General features: G+C 50.8%; 1 protein-coding gene across 1 annotated transcript in view; it reads left to right on the top strand.

Moving 5' to 3' along the window:
• Positions 1–20,951, top strand: part of HAUS6 (HAUS augmin like complex subunit 6) — a 345,826-nt gene that overhangs the window by 64,359 nt on the left and 260,516 nt on the right. Inside the window, exon 4 of the mRNA XM_029608783.1 lies at positions 1,217–1,349. Coding sequence (XP_029464643.1) covers positions 1,217–1,349 — 133 coding nt within the window. The remainder of the gene's footprint in view (positions 1–1,216; positions 1,350–20,951) is intronic.

The following is a 20,951-nucleotide window of genomic DNA, read 5'->3' as shown; positions in this document are numbered from 1 at the left end:
AACCGGCTCTGGTCTGGGCGTCTTATGGAGCAAATTAGGGGAGTGCATAGCTTTTTTTTTTCTCCCCATTTTGTTTTCGGGTCTGGGGAGGGCCATTTCGGTCCACTCCCCAGATCAGAAAACTTTTCTTTCTCTGGGAACCCCTCCCTCCCCAAAAAAACCCCATCCCCACCCTCCTGACCCCCCCCCCAAGACCTGCCGACTTAATTTACTGCAACCCCCCACCCTCCTGACCCCCCCAAGACCTGCCGACTTAATTTACTGCAACCCCCCACCCTCCTGACCCCCCCAAGACCTGCCGACTCAATTTACTGCAACCCCCCACCCTCCTGACCCCCCCCAAGACCTGCCGATTTAATTTACTGCAACCCCCCACCCTCCTGACCCCCCCAAGACCTGCCGACTTAATTTACTGCAACCCCCCACCCTCCTGACCCCCCCCAAGACCCGAGACCAACCAATAGCAGCGGTCGGTCCCAGTGACATAGTGAGGGCAAAGGGCCGTCGGCGCCATTTTGATTACTGGCAGCCGACGGCCCACGCTCAGGAGATCGTTCCCGGACCGCTCCTGGACCCCCGCTGGACCACCAGGGACGTTTGGCAGGTCTTGGGGGGGTCAGGAGGGTGGGGGGTTGCAGTAAATTAAATCGGCAGGTCTTGGGGGAGTCAGGAGGGTGGGGGTTTGTTAGATTTTTGTGTTTTTTTTTAAATATTCGCTCCATAAGACGCACATACATTTTCCTCCCACCAGCTAAGTTACGGCTCGTCATTTTAAATTTGTCATGTACAGAACAGTTTTACTTCAAAGCAGCTATCACGTAGCAACACTACGCTGATTAGATCAAGTCTATTAGATTGAGAATACATCGGCACTGAAGGCACAATCAATACAATTTTTCCGCATTGATCAAATCAAGTCCTGGTAAAATGAATTGCCCCTGAGGCAGCTCTGTGCAAGGGAGCGAAACTCGGCCAGAGTCGGGCATTTTAATAAAGGGCTTGTTATCATCCGATTCCTATTGTCATCACCATTTTTAGGGGACAGCACATTTTATTTTCAGTTTTGTGACTGTATTAGGGCTTGTTTCATAAGTGTGCATCTAGGAATATAAACTCATAAATGTTTTTTATTTTTAAAGGGAAATAATGGTTGTGTCATTTTGATCAGTTACTTTGTAGAAAGAACATTTAATAAAATAGAATTTCATTTCCATAGGATGAATGTGGAAGCAGCTTTCCTCAGGTTGTTGCCTCTTTGTTTCTTTCTCCTGGTGGTGCCAAGTTTGTTCAACTTATGTACCATTTTGCAAGATATGTTGTGTTACAGCACGTTAAGAGAGATGTAGAAGGTAAGTTGAAATTGAATGTAAATTGAGCATGCCTCTTCTCTAAGATGGACCCCTGAATATTCTCAGTTTGTGGTACTATCAATGACTGCTATTAAATGGAGGAAGAATTCCTTTAGAGTTTTAAATATATTTGAAAAATGATATGCATTTCAAAGTTCTAAACTCGAATTCTCAAACTCCAAAACCACTGCTTTGGGCATTTGCCTTAAGGATTGAAACAACCTGTTGTCAGTGTGTTCAAGGGAGTCACAGTGTGTAAGTCTTTCAAATCTAGGTTGCTGGTTCAAATCCAGCTCAGTTCAGGAGGGACTTAAAACGATGGTCTGTCTGAAATGAGATGGCAGTCTATCTAGTTCCAGGGGCCATAGCAGAAACTTTCAAACCATGGCCTGTGTCAGACTCCTAGGAATCTGAATTGTGATGCATACCTGATCTCTAATTTCAAAAGCAAACCCAAAGAGAAGAAATACGCTTCTTATCTACTAGCATATGGAGATAATCTAAGCAGTGTGTGTGTGTGGGTTTTTTTTTTTTTTTTTTTTTTACACATTTATTTATTTTACTTATTTAAGGTTTTTATATACCGGCATTCATGAAACGATCACATCATGCTGGTTTACATATAAACAGGGGTGCAGTAAATACATCAAAAACAGAAATAATGTGTCGAAGAAAAGCAGTTACAATTAACAAGGGCTATTGAACTGGGAGCAGAGGAAATAAAGTTAGTTTAGTAGAGACTAAATTATATACAAGGAGATGAAGTACAGCTGCTGTGTTGGATATGTTGATGGCGAGGTGCATTAATTTAAGTCCGGGAAAGCTTGGATAAACAGCCAAGTCTTGAGTCTTTCTCTAAAGGTTAGGAGACAGGGCTCCTGTCTGAGATCGGGAGAGATGGAGTTCCATAACGGTGGGCCAGCTGTGGAGAGGGCTCGATCTCTTAAGGTAATGTGTCTAGTGGTTTTAGTAGGGGGTACATGGAGGGATCCTCTGTATGCGTCTCTGGTAGGTCTTGTGGAGTTGTGTAAGCGGAGAGGAAATTGTAGGTCAATTGTGGTGTGGTGATGGATGATTTTGTATATAAAGGAGATGGATTTGTAGATGATTCAGAAGTGGATTGGTAACCAATGAAGGTCTTTTAGAATTGGGGAAATATGGTCTCTTTTCCTGGTGTTTGTTAGTAAATGGGCTGCTGCATTTTGTACCATTTGGAGCGGTTTTGTGTAGGAGGAAGGGAGACCAAGTAAGATAGCGTTGCAGTAATCTAACTTTGAGAAAATAATTGCTTGGAGGATCGTTCTGAAATCTTGGGCGTGGAAGAGAGGCCTTATCCTTTTTAAAACTTGGAGTTTGTGGAAGCAGTCTTTGGTCGTTCTGTTGATGGAGGCTTTGAAGTTCAACCTGTTGTCAATTATCACTCCTAAATCTCTCACTTGAGTGGTTGATGGGTTGGTTAGATAAGAAGCGGTGAGATTGCTGTTCTCTGGAGATATGAGTAGTAGTTCGGTCTTGGAGGAGTTTAGTACTAGATTTAGGCTATTGAGGAGACGTTTGATTTCTTGGTGGCAGGATTCCCAGTAGTCGAGGGTTTTTGAGTATGAGCCTTTGATGGGGATCAGGATCTGGATATCGTCTGCGTAGAGAAAGTGTTTTAGGTTGAGGTTGGTGAGGAGTTGGCAAAGTGGTAGAAGGTAGATGTTAGAGTGTCGGGGATAGAGAGGAGCCTTGTGGGACTCCTACGGATGAGTCATGGCGTGAAGATTCTTTGTTCTGGATTTTGACCTTGTAACCTCTGTTGCTGAGAAACTATTTGAACCAAGATAGAGCAGATCCGGAAATTCCTATGGCAGCTAACTGGGTGATGAGGATGGAGTGGTTGATGGTATCGAAGGCTGACGAAAGGTCCAGAAGGACCAGCAGAAAAGATTGACCTTTGTCGAGACCCAGGATGAGGAAGTCTGTTAGGGAAGTAAGGAGGGATTCTGTGCCTAGGTTTTTACGGAATCCATATTGCGAGGCGGAAAGGAGTTTATTATCTTCAATGTAGTCCGATAGTTGAGAGTTCACAAGCCTTGCCATAATCTTAGCAATGAAGGGGAGATTGGCTATTGGGCGAAAATTGCTAGGATCTTTTGGGCCCAAATTTTGTTTTTTTTAGGAGTGGTTTGAGTGACGCCAGTTTGAGGTCGTCTGGGAAAGAACCGTGGGAGAGAGAGCAGTTAATGATGTCTGCCAGTGTTTTGGAGATAGTCTGGGATTGTGAGAAGAAGTTTCGTGGGGATATGATCCGCCGGGTGAGAGGAGGGTTTCATTCTTCTTAGAACAACTTGAATCTCAGAGGAGGAAATGGGTTCGAAAGCTTCGAGGTGGATATTTTTGATGGGAGGCTGCAAAGCCGATGGTAGGGGGGCGATCTTGGGAGGGTAGTTGGGTAAGAAGGCTGATTTTGTTTTGGAAAAACAATGCGAGTTCTTCGGCTTTGGATTGTGCTTGGTTACTGGGAAATTCTGGGGGGGCGACCTTAGTGAGGCTAGATACATAGGCAAATAGGGCTTTAGCGTCAAAGACCAGGTTATGAATTTTGGACGCATAAAAATCCCTTTTTGATTTGGAGGTGGAGGACGTGTACAGGTGTAGCGTAAATTTGTAGGCGGAGAGCGTGCTAGCGCATGGTGTTTTACGCCACTTGGCTTCTTTCTGTCTTAAACTTTGTTTAAGCCTTCTCAGGTCGTTAGTGAACCAGGGTTGTCTTTTAGAGGCATTTGAGTGGGATTTTTTTATTGCTAGAGGACAGAGCTTGTTAGCTGTGGATTCTGTGATGACATTCCAAGAACGGAGAGCAGTGTTAGGGTCGGTGAGGTATATGGAGGGAAGGTGTGGAACCAAGTGACTGTTGAGGTCTTCAGAGGAGCATGATCTCCTGTAAGGAAAGGAAGGTGAGGGTATGTGAGGGGCGATGGTTTGTTCCAGCGAGAAAGAAGTTGAGATCAGGGAGTGTTCCCTGTACGTACCTGGATCAGTCCAGACAGTGGGTTATATCCCCCGACCAGCAGATGGAGTCAGAACAGAGTTTGAGAGCGTCAGCATATAGAGTAGTGCACCCTCTGCTGGAGCTCAGTATTCTTCTGACTCCAGCAGATGTGAGTGGGGGGATCCACTAGCTCCCCCAGATTGACAGGGTTTCTTCATTTTTGGTTATTTCTTTCTTTTTCTCCACAGTATTTCCCTGTCTTATGTTTCTCTTCATTTTGGATCCTTAAAATTAAAAAAAAAAAAAAAAGACTTCAATTTTTGAGGAGGCGTGTGTCTGTGGCTCTGCCTTCTCTATTCTGTACTCCTTTCCTCTTCCGTTGGGGTAAGTGGAAGTTTTTTGAGTTTCTTTCTCTACAGGTTTGCTTCTTTTTAGTGGTGCCCCGTGGATGCCGGTGGTTCCGGCCGCTCCACGCGTCGTTTGTGGGTCCCGTGTTTCGCAAGCTCCGCCCGCGGGTGTGTGCTCAACTGAAACGGGGGTTTTCCCCCGCAGTTCCTGGACCCCTTCGGCAGGTTGTTAGGGCCATTCCAGGCCCCCCGCGGCACTAGCTCGTTTTTGGCCCCCCCCCCCCGAGGCTTTTTTCCCGGTGCTGACATGCCGCGGTCCTCGAGGTGTGAGGCCTGCGACGAACCGGGGAATCAATTTCTGAGGGAGGGGCTTTGTGAGCGGTGCTTCCCCGACGGGGAAGGCACCCTGCAGTCCTCCGGTGCGATTTCGGACCTGCCTCCTCCTCAGCCCGGGCGGTGCGGGCCAGCCACGACGTCGCCTTTGGCGGGAACGGCGGCCATTTTAGGGGGACAGCGTGAGACGGACTCGCTCCCAGATGCAGACAGGATTGGTTGCACTGGCTCTCAACAGGCTTTGCCCCCGGCGGGGGATTTGCCCGACTGGGGCTCCCAGGACGGTCCCCCCCCAGGGATTCCAATCAGCTCTCCGTTTTTCTCACCTGATTTTATTCTGGCAATGCACATGGCTTATTTGCAGGGTATGGGAGCGCAGGCGCCGAATCCCCTGGGGGCCCCTCCCCCCAAGGTTCCTAAACTTGCTGTTGGTCTCACCGCCTCGCCCGTTATGCCTGGATCCCTGCCGGGTCCCTCTCCCGTGCCACCCCGGCATACCACGGGGGCGGCTTCGCCGGTGAGAGACGACTCCCCGGAACCCCCGGAGACGCATCCGGATGGACATGCGGAGGGGGATGACCCTCGAGCCCTACGGATTTTTCAAAAAGAAGAGCTGGATGAACTCATCCACCATATTATTCAGGAGCTGGACCTCGACCCACCTCCAGATCCGCCGATCCCTGTGGCTCCTGCCGTTGCCACCTCTTCTCGCAAAGGGGATCCAGTACTTGCCACCCTCTGTCCTAGGGCAAGGGCTTTCCCTATCCATGAGTCCTTCCTACAGCTTCTCACCAGGGAGTGGGACATTCCCGAGGTGTCCTTGAAAGTCACACGCGCCATGGAAAAGCTATACCCGCTCCCTGAGGATTTTTTGGATCTTATCAAGGTGCCCAAGGTGGATTCAGCGGTGTCGGCAGTGACCAAGAGGACGACCATCCCGGTCACGGGTGGAACGGCCCTGCGGGATACGCAGGACCGTAAACTAGAAACCTTCCTCAAGAGGGTCTTCGAATTCTCCGCCCTAGGTATGGGCGCCGTGATGTGCAGTTCGCTCGCGCAAAGGGCCAGCTTACTCTGGGTATAGCAGCTTCTCACCTCTCAGGAGTTGCCCCCCGAAGAGGCCGCCCAGGCGGACCGTCTGGAATCTGCCATGGCATACGGGGCGGGCGCCTTGTATGATCTCTTTCGCGTAATGGTTTCGGTTGTAGCAGCCCGACGGCTCTTGTGGCTTCGCAACTGGGCGGCGGATGCTTCCTCCAAGTCTAGCCTTGGCTCCCTCCCCTTTCGGGGGAAGTTTTTATTTGGAGAGGACCTGGATCAGATCATCAAGTCACTGGGGGAAAATTCGGTGCATTGGCTGCCGGAGGATAGACAGCGTTCCTTCAGGACATTTTCTTCCGGTAGAACCAGGGCCAGCCAGGGCACAGCGACGTTATAGGTCTTACCAGCAGTCCGGTTCCCGGACACAGCCGACAAGATCCCAGCCTTGGTCTCGTTCCTTTCGTGGGCGGTGGCCCGTGAGAGAGGGTCCAGGGCAGGGAAATCCGCCCACAAAGTCCTGCCAATGATGCCATAGGAGCCCACTTCTCACCTCCCCGGATCGGAGGCCGCCTCATGGACTTCTACGAGGAGTGGGCAGTTATCTCCACGGACCAGTGGGTGCTGGACACCATAAGAGACTGTTACGCCTTGGAGTTTGTCCGCCCCCCGAGGGACCGGTTCTTCTCCCCCTGCGGTTCGGATCTCAAGAGGATAGCGGTTCAACAAACACTAGACCGACTGCAGGAAATAGGGGCCATCGTTCCCGTCCCCTTCGAGGTGGGCTTGGGCCACTATTCCATTTACTTCATCGTTCCCAAAAAGGACGGTTCCTTTTGGCCCATCCTGGACTTGAAGGAGGTAAACAAGGCCCTCAGGGTCAGCCGGTTCTGCATGGAGACTCTTCGATCAGTGATTGCCTCAGTGCACAAGGGAGAATTCCTCGCTTCACTGGATCTCTCGGAAGCATACTTGCACATTCCCATCCTGCCGGCTCACCGGCGGTATCTTCGCTTCAAGATTCTCGGTCAACACTTTCAGTTCAAGGCGCTTCCCTTTGGTTTGGCGACCGCACCTCGGACCTTCACAAAGATCATGGTAGTGGTGGCGGCGGCCCTCCGCAAGGAGGGTATCCTAGTACATCCGTACCTAGACGACTGGCTGATTCGAGCGAAGTCCTTCTCACATGGTCAGACCTCAGTGGCCAGAGTAGTACAATTCCTACGCTCTCTGGGCTGGGTGGTGAACCTTCCAAAGAGTTCCCTTGTGCCCTCGCAACACCTGGATTTCTTAGGAGCGAGCTTCAATACCCGGCGGGGTATGGTGTTCCTGCGCCAGGACAAGGTGCAAGCCCTGAGGGAGCACGTGTCTCGGTTTTCGGCTTTGGAAGAACCAACCGCCTGGAATTATCTGCAGCTCCTGGGAGTAATGCCCTCCACCATCGACATGGTACCCTGGGCGTTTGCACACCTGCGTCCACTGCAGGCGTCCCTGCTATCCCGTTGGAAACCAGTCTCCCAGGAGTATCAGGTGATCCTGCCGCTTCCACCATTAGCCAGGAAAAGCCTGGATTGGTGGCTTGTCCCCTCGCATCTGGCTCGGGGAGTCTCGCTCGAGGTTCCCAATTGGGTGGTGGTGACCACCAATGCCAGCCTCGCGGGATGGGGTGCCGTCTGCGAAAGAAGCGCCACGCAGGGGACTTGGACGCCAGAGGAGGCAAAGTGGCCGATCAATCGCCTGGAAACGAGAGCCGTGCGTTTCGCTCTCCAGCATTTTCTTCCCCTGGTGCGACACAGAGAGGTGAGGATCCTCTCGGACAACGCCACCACCGTGGCCTACATCAATCGGCCTCTCGCTTTCGCTTCAGGGGTCAGCATCGCTTCACTTCTCGAGGGCGGGGCGGTAATCCTAGGGGGTCTTCTCGTGCGCAGTCCTGGTCGCAGTCCTTTCGTGGCAGGCGGCCCTTTCGCGAGGGCCAGCCCATGCGTACCACCGCTAAACCTGCCACACAATGAAGTTCAGCCGGCCCATCCCTCGGTCCCTTACCTCGGCGGACGCCTCTCCCTGTTTTTCGAGGAATGGGTCAAAATCACTTTGGATCAGTGGGTCCTCGACATTATCAGGGACGGGTACGCTTTCGACCATGTCAGGGAACTTCCAGATGTCTTTCTGTTCTCACCTTGCGGCCGGGCCAAGAGGGACGCGGTGGTCCAGGCTCTCTCCAAGCTTCTGGATCTGGGGGCGGTGGTCCCAGTCCCAGAAAGGGAAATTGGCGCCGGCCAGAATTCTATTTACTTCACCGTGCCCAAAAAGGACTGTTCCTTCCGCCCAATCCTGGACCTCAAGAGGGTCAATCAAGCCCTCAAGATCCCCCACTTTCGCATGGAAACCCTGCGGGCGGTCATTGCGGCGGTCCGTCCAGGAGAGTTCCTTGTTTCCCTCGATCTCGCAGAAGCATATTTTCATATCCCCATCCACCGCAACTACCAGAAGTTTCTCAGATTCCACATTCTCAACCAGGACTTCCAGTTTCGAGCTCTCCCCTTCGGTCTTGCGACCGCTCCTCGCACCTTCACGAAGGTAATGGTAGTAGTGGCTGCGGCCTTGCGCCGGGAAGGGATTCTCGTCCATCCCTATCTGGACGATTGGCTCATCAGGGCCAAGTCGGAGACCTCTTGCCGGCGGGCGGTGGATCAAGTCCTGGAGCTCCTTGCCTCTCTCGGGTGGATAGTGAACTTTTCCAAGAGCAAGCTTCAGCCCTCCCAGGAGATGGATTTTCTTGGAGCACACTTCGACACCCGAGTAGGCAAGGTTTTCTTACCTTGGGCGCGAGCCCTCAAACTGATCGGTCAGGTTCAGGATTTGATTGTGCTCTCTTCACCGACGGCCCGGGATTATCTCCAAGTCCTGGGCTCCATGGCTTCCACCATCGATCTGGTCCCCTGGGCTTTTGCTCATATGCGTCCATTACAGAAAGCTTTGCTGTCTCGGCAACCAGTGTCTGAGCAGTTCCACGTAGTCCTTCCCTTCTTGGAGTCTACTACCGACGAATTACAGTGGTGGCTGTCCCTTCCTCATCTCCTACAAGGGATGCCTCTTCAAGCTCCACAGTGGACGATAGTAACCACGGATGCTAGCTTGTTGGGCTGGGGGTGCGGTCTGCCTATCTCAGTCCACCCAGGGGACATGGTCCCAGACTCAGTCGCGCTGGCACATCAATCGGCTGGAAACTTTGGCGGTCCGCCTGGCCCTTCAGGAGTTCCTTCCTCTGATCCGCGACAAGGCGGTACGAGTCCTGTCCGACAACTCCACCACAGTCGCCTACATCAGTCGCCAAGGGGGCACTCACAGTCCCCTGGTAGCCTTAGAAGCCAGCCGCCTACTCGCTTGGGCGGAGCGTCACCTACAGTGCCTTGCGGCCTCTCACATCGCCAGAAAAGACAATGTTCAAGTCGACTTCCTCAGCCGGCAGTTGCTCGATCCGGGAGAATGGGAACTCTCGGATGCGGCCATGGCTCTGATAGTGGACAGGTGGGGTGGTCCTCATTTCGACCTCATGGCAACTCTTCGCAATGCCAAAGCCAATCAGTTCTTCAGCCGCTGGAGGGAACACGGCGCAGAGGGCGTGGACACTCTGGCTCTCCCTTGGCCGGCGGACGTGCTTCTGTACGTGTTCACCCCTGTGGCCTCTGCTAGGGAAAGTTCTCAGGAGAATCTAAGTCCACCGGGGTCCGGTGATTCTCGTCGCTCCCGAGAGGCCGCGAAGGCCGTGGTTTGCGGATCTCATCAATCTAGTGGTGGACGGGCTCCTGCGCCTCAGTCAATCTCCCTCGTCTCCTCCAGCAGTGGCCTGTATTTTTCGACCAGGCCGATCGCTTCTGTCTAGCGGCCTGGCTTTTGAACGGCGTCGCCCGAGGCGCAAAGGTTATAGGGAGGAGGTCATCTCCACCCTGCTGCGAGCCTGGAAGCAGTCGACTTCTCTGGCCTATGTGCGCATCTGGAAGGTCTTTGAGTCCGCATGTATGGAGGCGGGCGTCCCGGCGCGCTCCGCCTCGATTCCTTTGGTTCTTTCTTTCCTTCAGAAGGGTCTCTTTAAGGGTCTCTCCTTCAGTTCTTTACGCGTTCAAGTCTCTGCGCTTGGCTCTCTCCTGGGTCGGGTGGATGGTCATGCCTTGGCTGCTCACCCGGACATCATTCGTTTCCTGAGGGGCGTTAGACACCTCCGCCCTCCCTCTCGGGCCACGTGTCCATCTTGGAGTCTCAACCTCGTCCTTCGTGCTCTCTGTGCGGCTCCCTTTGAGCCTCTTCGCCACTCTACGCTCAAGGATCTTACTCTTAAGACTGGCTTTCTAGTCTCTATCTCCTCTGCACGTTGTATTTCCAAGCTTCAGGCGCTGTCCTGTCGGGAGCCCTTCTTGCGTTTTTCTGATTCCGGGGTCTCTCTCAGGACGGTTCCTTCCTTCTTGCCTAAGGTTGTCTCCGCTTTTCACGTTAACCAGTTGGTGGAACTCCTCGCGTTCTCTCCGGAGGAGATTGCGGGTACGGCTGGGTGCGACCTCCGTCGACTGGATGTCAAGCGAGTCTTGCTAAGTTATCTTCAAGTCACCAATGACTTTCACGTTTCGGACCATCTCTTCGTCCTTTGGAGTGGTCCCAACCGGGGTAAACAGGCTTCTAAGACCACGATTGCGCGGTGGTTGAAGGAAGCCATTTCCTCGGCATATCTTTGTCAGGGTCGTCCACTTCCTGAGGGTCTGAAAGCCCATTCTCTGCCGTTCTCAGGCTACTTCTTGGGCGGAGAGTCAGTCTGTGTCTCCACAGGAGATTTGCAGGGCTGCCACTTGGACGTCTCTGCACACTTTTGCTCGGCACTACCGTCTGGATGTACACGCTCCAGTGTTCGGTTCTTTTGGGCAGCAAGTGCTTCGAGCGGGACTGTCTCGGTCCCACCCAGTTTAGGGAAGCTTTGGTACATCCCACTGTCTGGACTGATCCGGGTACGTACAGGAAAGGAAAATTAGTTCTTACCTGTTAATTTTCGTTCCTGTAGTACCATGGATCAGTCCAGACGCCCTTCCCTGTCTGTCTTCTGTCCTCTCGAAGCTTGTTTTCTTGCAGGTCTGCAGATTTCATATTTTCCTTGGTGCAAGATTACTGAGCGTTTACACTGGAAGCCTTGGTGGTTATTTTATACCAAGTTTATGCAAGAGCTTATAGGTATGCTATGCTTCTACATTAATCTATGGCTGCTCCGTTGAGCTTTTGGTTTCTTGCTTGATCCTATTCTTGGCTTTATTGTTTTCTGCTTTGACATAAGTTATACTGAAGGGTGAGAGGATAGGCTCTGTCCTGATATAGGGCATCCTGCAAGTTCTAGTCTGTCTCCACCTGCTGGAAAGGAGGCTCAACCCACTGTCTGGACTGATCCGTGGTACTACAGGAATGAAAATTAACAGGTAAGAACTAATTTTCCTTTTTGCTTCAGGTCTGTGGCTTCAGCTATAGCATGGAGATTGTGGCTTAGGCATTGGTTGGCAGATTCTGGGTCCAAAGCCCAGCTTAGCTAGTTTCTCTTTGAGGTTAATTAGTTTTGGATGTTAGTCAAGGGCTTAGGGAAAGCTCAGAAACTTTTAGAGGATAGAGCTCGTTCATTTTCCTGAGCCAGTGGAGGTCATGCTTTATTTTCAAGAGGCCAGAAGGTACAAACCAGGAAAGAAATATGCTTCTCAAGCTAACATGTTTAAGAGTCAGTTTTTTTGGGAGGCCAAAAAGCCAAAGAATCTCTTCCAAGCCCAACCGCACAGCCCAAGGAAGGTCAATGGCTCTCCTCTTTGGTAGTGCCAGTGGGTAGCCAGCTTCAAGGATATTATCAGGTCTGCACACGTTAGTCCAGTGGGTCTTGGATGAGATACAGGTTGACTGTGCTTTGAATTGTGCCTTTTTTCTCTTTTTTTCAACAAGAGGTTTGTGGTAGTCTATTCTGGATGACCTTAGTGGTATTTGTTTCGCCCGAAGGTTATGGTCGGTATTTCTTTTACTTTGTGATTCTATTTAAACTTATTCTCAATCTGAAAGGAGCCAACTGAGACCTTTATATATCCCCTACCTGTATGGAATCTCTGGCCCCTATCTCTACCCGTAAGGAAGAGCAAGTACCACCTTCTCTGGCTATTTTAGAGGCTTATTTTCATATGCCCATCAAGGACGAGCATTAGGGTACCTTCGCTTCTGTATCCTTGGCAAGCTTTTCTGGTTCACTTGGTTCTAGGTGTCTTGTGAAACTTTTTCCTATGTGGTAGTACTGATTGTGACTGGCTTTTGGAAAGAAGATTTATGGTCTCTTTTTGTATCTCGACAATTAGTTGAAAAGGGACTGGTCTTCTGAGAATACCAGATGAAGGGTGGTGCAGGTCTTGGAGGCCTGGGCTGGGTGGTGAAGTTTGCACAAGAACAAGCTTGTTCCTGCTCAGTCCTTCGAGTATCTTCTTGATACCAAATCTAGCTAAGTTCACTTGTTTCAGGGAAGAAGAGCCAAAATATCAATGCAGGTGCAGTCTCTTCTTTCTCAGAACATAAGAAATTGCCATGCTGGGTCAGACCAAGGGTCCATCAAGCCCAGCATCCTGTTTCCAAAAGAGGCCAAACCAGGCCACAAGAACCTGGCAATTATCCAAACACTAAGAAGATCCCATGCTACTGATGCAATTAATAGCAGTGGCTATTTTCTAAGTCAGCTTAATAGCAGGTAATGGACTTATCCAAACCTTTTTTGAACCCAGCTACACTAACTGCACTAATCACATCCTCTGGCAACAAATTCCAGAGCTTAATTGTGCATTGAATGAAAAAGAATGTTCTCAGATTAGGCTTAAATGTGCTACTTGCTAACTTTATGGAGTGCCCTCTAGTCCTTCTGTTATCGGAAAGAGTAAATAACTGATTCACATCTACTCATTCAAGACCTCTCATGATTTTAAAGACCTCTATCATATATCCCCGCTCAGCCATCTCTTCTCCAAGCTGAACAACCCTAACCTCTTCAGCCTTTCCTCATAGGGGAGCTGTTCCATCCCCTTTATCATTTTGGTTGCTCTTCTCTGTACCTTCTCCATTGCAACTATATCTTTTTTGTGATGCGACCAGAATTGTACCCAGTATTTAAGGAGCAGTCTCACCATGGAGCGATACAGAGGTATGACATTTTCCATTTTACTAACCATTCCCTTCCAAATAATTCCTAACATTCTATTTGCTTTTTTGACTGCTGCAGCACACTGAGCTGACGATTACAAAGTATTATCCACTATGATGCCTAGATCTTTTTCCTGGATGGTAGCTCCTAATATGGAACCTAACATCTTGTAACTACTCCCTATAATGCAATACCTTGCACTTGTCCACATTAAATTTCATCTGCCATTTGGATGCCCAATTTTCCAGTCTCTCACAAGGTCCTCCTGTAATGTATCACAATCCGCTTGTGATTTAACTAATCTGAATAATTTTGTATCATCTGCAAATTTGATAACCTCACCCGTCTTATTCCTTTCCAGATCATTTTATAAATATATTAAAAAGCACCGGTCTAAGTACAGATCCCTGAGGCACTCCACTTTTTACCCTTTTCCACTGAGAAAATTGACCATTTAATCCTACTCTCTGTTTCCTGTCTTTTAACCAGTTTGTAATCCACGAAAGGGCATTGCCTCCTATCCCATGACTTTTTAGCTTTCTTAGAAGCCTTTCATTGAGGGACTTTGTCAAACGCCTTCTGAAAATCCAAATATACTACATCTACCAGTTCACCTTTATCCACATGTTTATTATCCCCTTCCAAAAAACTGAAGCAGATTTGTTAGACAAGACTTCCCTTGGGTGACTGTGTTCCATTAAACCATGTCTTTCTACATGCTCTATGATTTTGATCTTCTGAATAGTTTCCGCTATTTTTCCTGGCACTGAAGTCAGGCTCACTGGTCTATAGTTTCCCGGATCGCCCCTGGAGCCCTTTTTAAATATTGGGGTTACATTGGCCACCCTCCAGTCTTCAGGTGCAATGGATGATTTAATGGTAGGTTACAAATTTTAACTAATAGATCAGAAATTTCATTTTTTTAGTTCTTTTAGTACCTTGGGGTGCATACCATCCTGTCCAGGTGATTTGCTATTTTTTAGTTTGCCAATCTGGCCTACTACATCTTCCAGGTTCACAGTGATTTGGTTCAGTTCATCTGACTCATCGCTCTTGAAAACCATCTCTGGAACTGGTATCTCCCCATCATCGTCATTAGTAAACACGTAAGCAAAGAATTCATTTAGTCCCCCAAAAGGGAGACCCCAAAAGCTTGGGATTACTTTCAGTTCCTATGGTCCCTGGCAGCCACCTTTGATTTGGATCTATGGACCAGGGCCTAATTATGGCCAGTGAAGGTGTCTGTCCTGTCTCGCTGATCTCCACCGTCCTCAGGCCGCAAAGTTATTCTTCCCCTTCTGGTATCATTGATAAGAAGCTAGACTTACATAAGACCAGTAAAATTGCCAGAGTGGGTCAGACCAAGGGTCCATCAAGCCCAGTATCCTATTTCCAACAGTGGACAATCCAGGTTACAAGTATCTGGCAGGATCCCAAACAGTATATATAGATCCCATGCTACTTTTCTCAAGTCCATCTGCTTAATAACAGTTTGACTCTCTAAGCACTTGTCCAAACTTTTTTATTTTTTTTTTTTTAAACACAGATATGCCAGCTTATTTTACCACATCTTCCGGTGATGATTTCCAGAGCTTAATTGTGTTTGTTTAAAATCATTTATATCCTCCAGTTGTGTAAGATAGAATTTTCTCTGCTTTTTGTTTTACATTTTGTACTTTCTAACTTCATGAATTGTCCCCTAATTTTTGAATTTGAAAAGTAACATGTATTTACATATACCCATTCTATTTCACTCATGATTTTATGGATCTCTTATCCTCCCTCAGGTCCCTTCTCCAAACTGAACAGCCCTAGCCTCTTTAGCCTGTCCTCATTTAAGGAGCCATTTTCCTAGGACAAGCAGGATGGTAGTCCTCACATGTGGGTGACATCATCTGATGGAGCCCGACACGGAAAACTTTGACTGGCAGACTGAGCATGCCCAGTCTGCTGCTATATGCGTGAGGTCCCCCTTCAGTCTCTTCTTTTCCGCGGTGCAGTAGCCTCAGGGTGTTGGAGCTCCAACTCCTTGAAATTGTTTTCAACCTTTTCGGGGTTTTTTCGCTTCGGGTCCCCCTTTGCGTTTGGTTTTTCCATTCAGTAGGTACTATTAATTTTGCCTTTCATTCTTCGCGGTCGATTCCCGACCTTTTTGCACCATGGTGCCAGTCTGTCGTCTGACTGCGTGCCGGCCTCTCTCTCTCTTTTTTTTTTTTTTTTCCTGTGGCGTCAGGTTTTCGGTGCCCCCATTGCCCACTGTTCCAGAGCGCTATTGGCAGCTCCCGAGCCGCCATCGATGCGACACCAGTCACTGGAGGCCCCATCCTCTGGTGCCCTGGTAGCACAAGGCGTTCCACACCAGCAATGGTGCAGGGTGCCATGCCACCTCGTGATCTTTCAGAGGATGTGCCTGCCACGCCTTGTCCCCCTCCATCAGACCTAACCAGCCAGGACTTTCAGGAGGAGCTGAACCACAGGGTGCAATCGGCGGTGCTAAAAGCACTACAAAGCGTTGGGCTCCTGGTGCTACTGGCCCCCAAACAGTGCCCAAGCCTCCGCCATTGATGCTCGTACCCCTGCTGGAGCCGTCTGGATGTCCTTCTCAGCGCCCTACGATGCAACTGGTGCCGAGAGGCCTTCGATGCCTTTTCGGCCAGCGACGCCCTCCACCAGAGCGAACCCGGGTCCTCAGAGGAGGATGAGGCCTCGCGGACCGGGAACCCTTGCTCGCATTTCCCCGTGGTGCCGGCGGTTTCCCCAGGCGTACCACGGCTGATGCCCCCTCGATGCTGGGGGTTTTCATCGATGCTGTCTGTGCCCCCGAGGCCTTTGGTGCCCTTGGGGTCTAGGCCCCAGTGAGGAGGAGGGTGCTTATGAATCGTGGGGCAATGACTCTTCAAACTCATCATCTGAGTATTCTGATGACCCCCTCTCGGAGCCTTCCCTCCGGAGGAGTGGCATCTGTCCCCACCCGATGACCTGTTATTTGCCAGCTTTGTAAGGGCGATGGCAGAGGCCATTCCCTTCCAGCTTCTGTCTGAGGAGGATACCCATACTAAGATGCTGGAGGTCCTCCAGTTCATTGATGCTCCCAAGGAAATCGAGGCGGTGCCGGTCCATGACATCTTTAAAGAGCTCCTCCTCCACATGTGGGGAACACCCGATTTCCCTGTACGTACCAGGATCAGTCCAGACTGTGGGTTATGCTCCCAGTCCAGCAGGTGGAGTCAGAAGCAAAAGCTTGAGGGGAGGTCCTATATGATTTCACCCCCTGTGCCTCAATCCTCAGTATCTTCTGACTCCAGCAGGTGTGAGCAGGGGACTGACCAGTCCCCAGCACAGGTTTTTAGGGTTTAGGCCTTTTTCCTGTAATTTTGAGGGATCAAGAAAAAAATTTTTTTTTAATATATATATATATATATATATATATATAAAAATTGGTTTCAGACACTTCGGTCTGGGACTGGGTTGAGAGGAACTTGTTGACTGGCTATTTTCTGTTCCTTTCCCCTGTTCTTTATCCCTGTTTCTGTTTATTGGGGTAAGTGTTTCATTTTTACTTACAGCTAACGTCATTTTCACCTCTTGCCGGTTCGTTCGGCACTGGAGGGCGGCGATATTGGTTAAGATTCCTGTCAGGTTTGCTGTCTACTCCCTCCGAACCCCCCCCTCCCGGGCCCGTCGTGGGATACCGACCCGCGGCCCCGCGACGTGCCATTCCCCGGGGCCGCCGGCTTCTGGGAGGTCCTTTCCCTGGCAGCTCTCACGGTCGGTAGGAGGGGGGCGGGTGATTGAGCGTTGTTCACGCAAATCACCATTGGTTTATTGTATTTGTATTTATTTTGTTGTTATTTTGATATATATCATGTCCACGTTATTTCAATTTGTCTGTAAAGCCTGTTGCTGAATTATTTATTGTAAACCGAGGTGATGTTTTTAACGTGCCGCGGTATATAAAAAAATCACTAAATAAATAAATAAATCGCCAGGGCCATTTTCAGGTCTCTGCCACGCCGCCTGGTTCCTGCCTCCCCGAGGGGGGGATCTCCTTCCTCATGTCGCGGGCGTCGACTTGTGCGGCTTGCGGGCGCTTGGGGAGCCGCCTCTCTAGCGAGGGGCTGCGCTCCAGCTGCAGACCTACGGAAAAGGTAGGCGCGCCATCGGGGGACGGCACAGGACACCAAGGGGAGGAGGGTACATCTCGTCAGCGGCAGGCCCCGTTCCTGCTAAGCGCGGGAACGGCGGCCATTTTGTTTTGGGGGGGGGAAGGCTGATGTGCACGGAGCAGGAGAGAGACCTTGGGGTGATGGTGTCTAATGATATGAAGTCTGCGAAACAATGCGACAAGGCGATAGCAAAAGCCAGAAGAATGCTGGGATGCATAGAGAGAGGAATATCGAGTAAGAAAAGGGAAGTGATTATCCCCTTGTACAGATCCTTGGTGAGGCCACACCTGGAGTACTGTGTTCAGTTCTGGAGACCGTATCTACAAAGAGACAAGGACAAGATGGAAGCGGTACAGAGAAGGGTGACCAGGAAGGTGGAGGGTCTTCATAGGATGACATACGAGGAGAGATTGAAGAATCTAAATATGTACTCCCTGGAGGAAAGGAGGAGCAGGGGTGATATGATTCAGACTTTCAGATACTTGAAAAACTTTAATGATCCAAAGACAACGACAAACCTTTTCCGTCAGAAAAAAATCAGCAGAACCAGAGGTCACAAGCTGAGGCTCCAGGGAGGAAGACTAAGAACCAATGTCAGGAAGTATTTCTTCACGGAAAGGGTGGTGGATGCCTGGAATGCCCTTCTGGAGGAAGTGGTGAAGTCTAAAACTGTGAACGACTTCAAAGGGGCGTGGGATAAACACTGTGGATCCATCAAGTCTAGAGGGCGTTAATAAAGTGGAGGCATTCAAACACTGCCCGGAGCGGCAGTAGCCACAGCGGCATTCAAACACTGCACGGAGCGGCAGTAGCCACAGGCATTCACGGAGCGGGATGCCAGTGGCCAGTAGTTGGTGTTCCACCTTCACGGAGCGGAAGGATGGAGGGCTGCTATTTCCAAAAAAAAAAAATAAAACAAAACAAAAAAATAAAAACAGGGGTGGGTAAGAGAATGGGGCAAGGGGGTGGCCTGCTTGTTACAGCGGTCGCTACCCCTAATTGAGCTGGATGTCACTTGGATGCAGATACAGAGCTGCTCTCTAAATTGGGTGGAGGGGAATTAGGGCTGGAGGGTACTGGAAGCCAATAGTAACAGGTGGGAGAGAGAAAAAGGGAAAAAAAATGGATAAAGTGCGTAGCTTGCTGGGCAGACTTGATGGGCCGTTTGGTCTTCTTCTGCCGTCATTTCTATGTTTCTATGTTTCTATGTAAGAAGAGGCTGGCGTTTCAGATTATGAGGAACCGGGGGACCCGATTCCTCGGCAACCTGCCGTTTTGACACCCCCAGTTGTTCAAGGAGAGCAGCTTATAGTCGGGGAACCCCCGGGGGGCCCTCCCCCGGGGCTGCCAGGATTTTCCCCGGAGTTTGTAGTGCTAATGCATCGCACTTTTTTACAGAGCAGCGGCCAGCCTCTGGGATCGCCCTGGGTTCCTTCCCCAGCCAAGATACCACGTCTGGATCCCTCACTAGGGGGACCTTCGACACAAGGCTTGGGCCAGCCCCTAGGTTCGACACAGATGCCCTCCAGGCCTCCCGCGGGCCCGCCACGGGGCTCTCCGGTAATCCCAGAGGGGGATGTGAGTCAGGACCCAGCCGGGGACGATCCTACTCTCTTGGTACAGGTTGAGGGAGACGATCCGAAGGTACTCCGCATCTTCCAAGCGGAGTAGTTGGAGGGTCTCATTCCACATATCCTCCAGGAGATGGACATTGATCCCCCACCCCCCCCGGATCCAACGCCTTCAGATCCCAAGGTGAGAAAGGGAGACCCCCTCCTTGCGGGGCTTCAGCCCTTGGCCAAGGCGTTCCCTACGCACCCCAGTATTTTACAGTTGATTTCGAGGGAATGGGATTCTCCAGAGGCCTCCCTCAGGGTCAGTAGAGCCATGGAGAAACTATATCCTCTTCCGGTGGACTTCCTGGACCTCTTAAAGGTACCGGCAATGGATTCTGTGGTCTCGGCGGTTACTAAGAGCACCACCATCCTGGTCACAGGCGGAACGGCCTTGAAGGACCTACAGGATAGGAAGTTGGAGGTCTATCTGAAGAGAATTTTCGAAGTGTTGGCCCTCGGAGTGCGGGCAGCCATCTGTACCACCCTTGCGCAGAGGGCTGGCTTACGTTGGGTTCAACAACTACTCACCTCGCAAGATCTCCCTACTTACGAGGCTCAACAGGCAGATAGGTTAGAGTCCGTGATGGCCTACGGTGCGGACGCGCTGTATGACCTTCTCAGGGTTCTCTCTCGGTCGATGGTTGCGGCGGTGTCGGCCCGCCGCCTCCTGTGGCTCCGCAACTGGTCGGCGGACTCCTCGTCCAAGACGCGCCTGGGTTCATTGCCTTATAAGGGCAAGTTCCTCTTTGGTGAGGATTTGGACCAGATAATCAAGTCCCTGAATGAGAACGCGGTGCACAAGCTTCCGGAGGACAGGCCTCGCTCAGCTAGATCGTTCAGTTTCTCCAGAAACCGGTCCCGGAACCAGCGGCGCGCTCGGACAAACAGGCAACAACCATCATACCGCTCACAAGGCTGGAATCTGTCCTTTCGTGGACGGCGGGCGGGCAAGGAAGCTACAGCACCTCGCTCAGCCTCTAAACCAGTGCAATGATGCCAGGTTAGCCCACGAGCTGACCCCGCAGGTGGGGGGCCGGCTCACTCTCTTTTACGGGGAGTGGGTCCGAATCACGTCGGACCAGTGGGTCTTGGACATCCTAAGAAAAGGTTACGCATTGGATTTTGTCCGCGCCCCCAGAGACAGATTTCTTTCTCCCCCTGCGGATCTCTTCACAAGCAGCAGGCCGTTCGCCAGACTCTCCAACGGTTGCATGCCTTAGGAGCAATAAGACCGGTCTCCGTCACCGAGCTGGGACGAGGTCACTACTCTATCTACTTTGTGGTACCCAAGAAAGAGGGCACGTTCCGGCCCATTCTGGATCTCAAGACCGTCAACAGGGCGCTCCGGGTACCACGCTTCCGCATGGGAAACGCTCAGGTCGGTGTTAGCGGCGGTCCATCGAGGGGAATTTCTCGCTTCCTTGGACCTGACGGAGGCGTACCTCCATATCCCGATCCATCCGGATTTCCAACGATATCTCCGCTTCAAGATCCTGGGACAGCATTTCCAGTTCAAGGCGCTGCCTTTTGGTCTAGCAACAGCTCCTCGAGTGTTTACGAAAGTAATGGTCGTAGTCGCAGCGGCCCTTCGCCGGGAAGGGATCCTGGTTCACCCATACCTCGACGACTGGCTCATTCGGGCAAAGTCCCGAAGCCAGGGGGTCCATGCTGTGGACTGGGTAGTGTCCCTGCTTCAATCGCTGGGCTGGATAATCAACTACGACAAGAGCCACCTTACGCCCTCCCAGTCGTTGGATTTTCTGGGTACTCACTTCGACATGAGAGAAGGAAAAGTGTTCTTACGTCCAGAGCGAGCGCAGGCATTGAGAGAGCAGGTCCACCGGTTCTCGACACTCCAGGTTCCGACAGCCTGGGATTACTTGCAGGTATTGGGGACTATGGCCTCCACGATCGACCTTGTTCCGTGGGCCTTTGC

The sequence above is a fragment of the Rhinatrema bivittatum genome, chromosome 1, assembly GCF_901001135.1.
Source record: "Rhinatrema bivittatum chromosome 1, aRhiBiv1.1, whole genome shotgun sequence".
NCBI classification, from domain to species: Eukaryota; Metazoa; Chordata; class Amphibia; order Gymnophiona; family Rhinatrematidae; genus Rhinatrema; species Rhinatrema bivittatum.
This window is presented reverse-complemented; position numbering and strand designations above follow the sequence as displayed.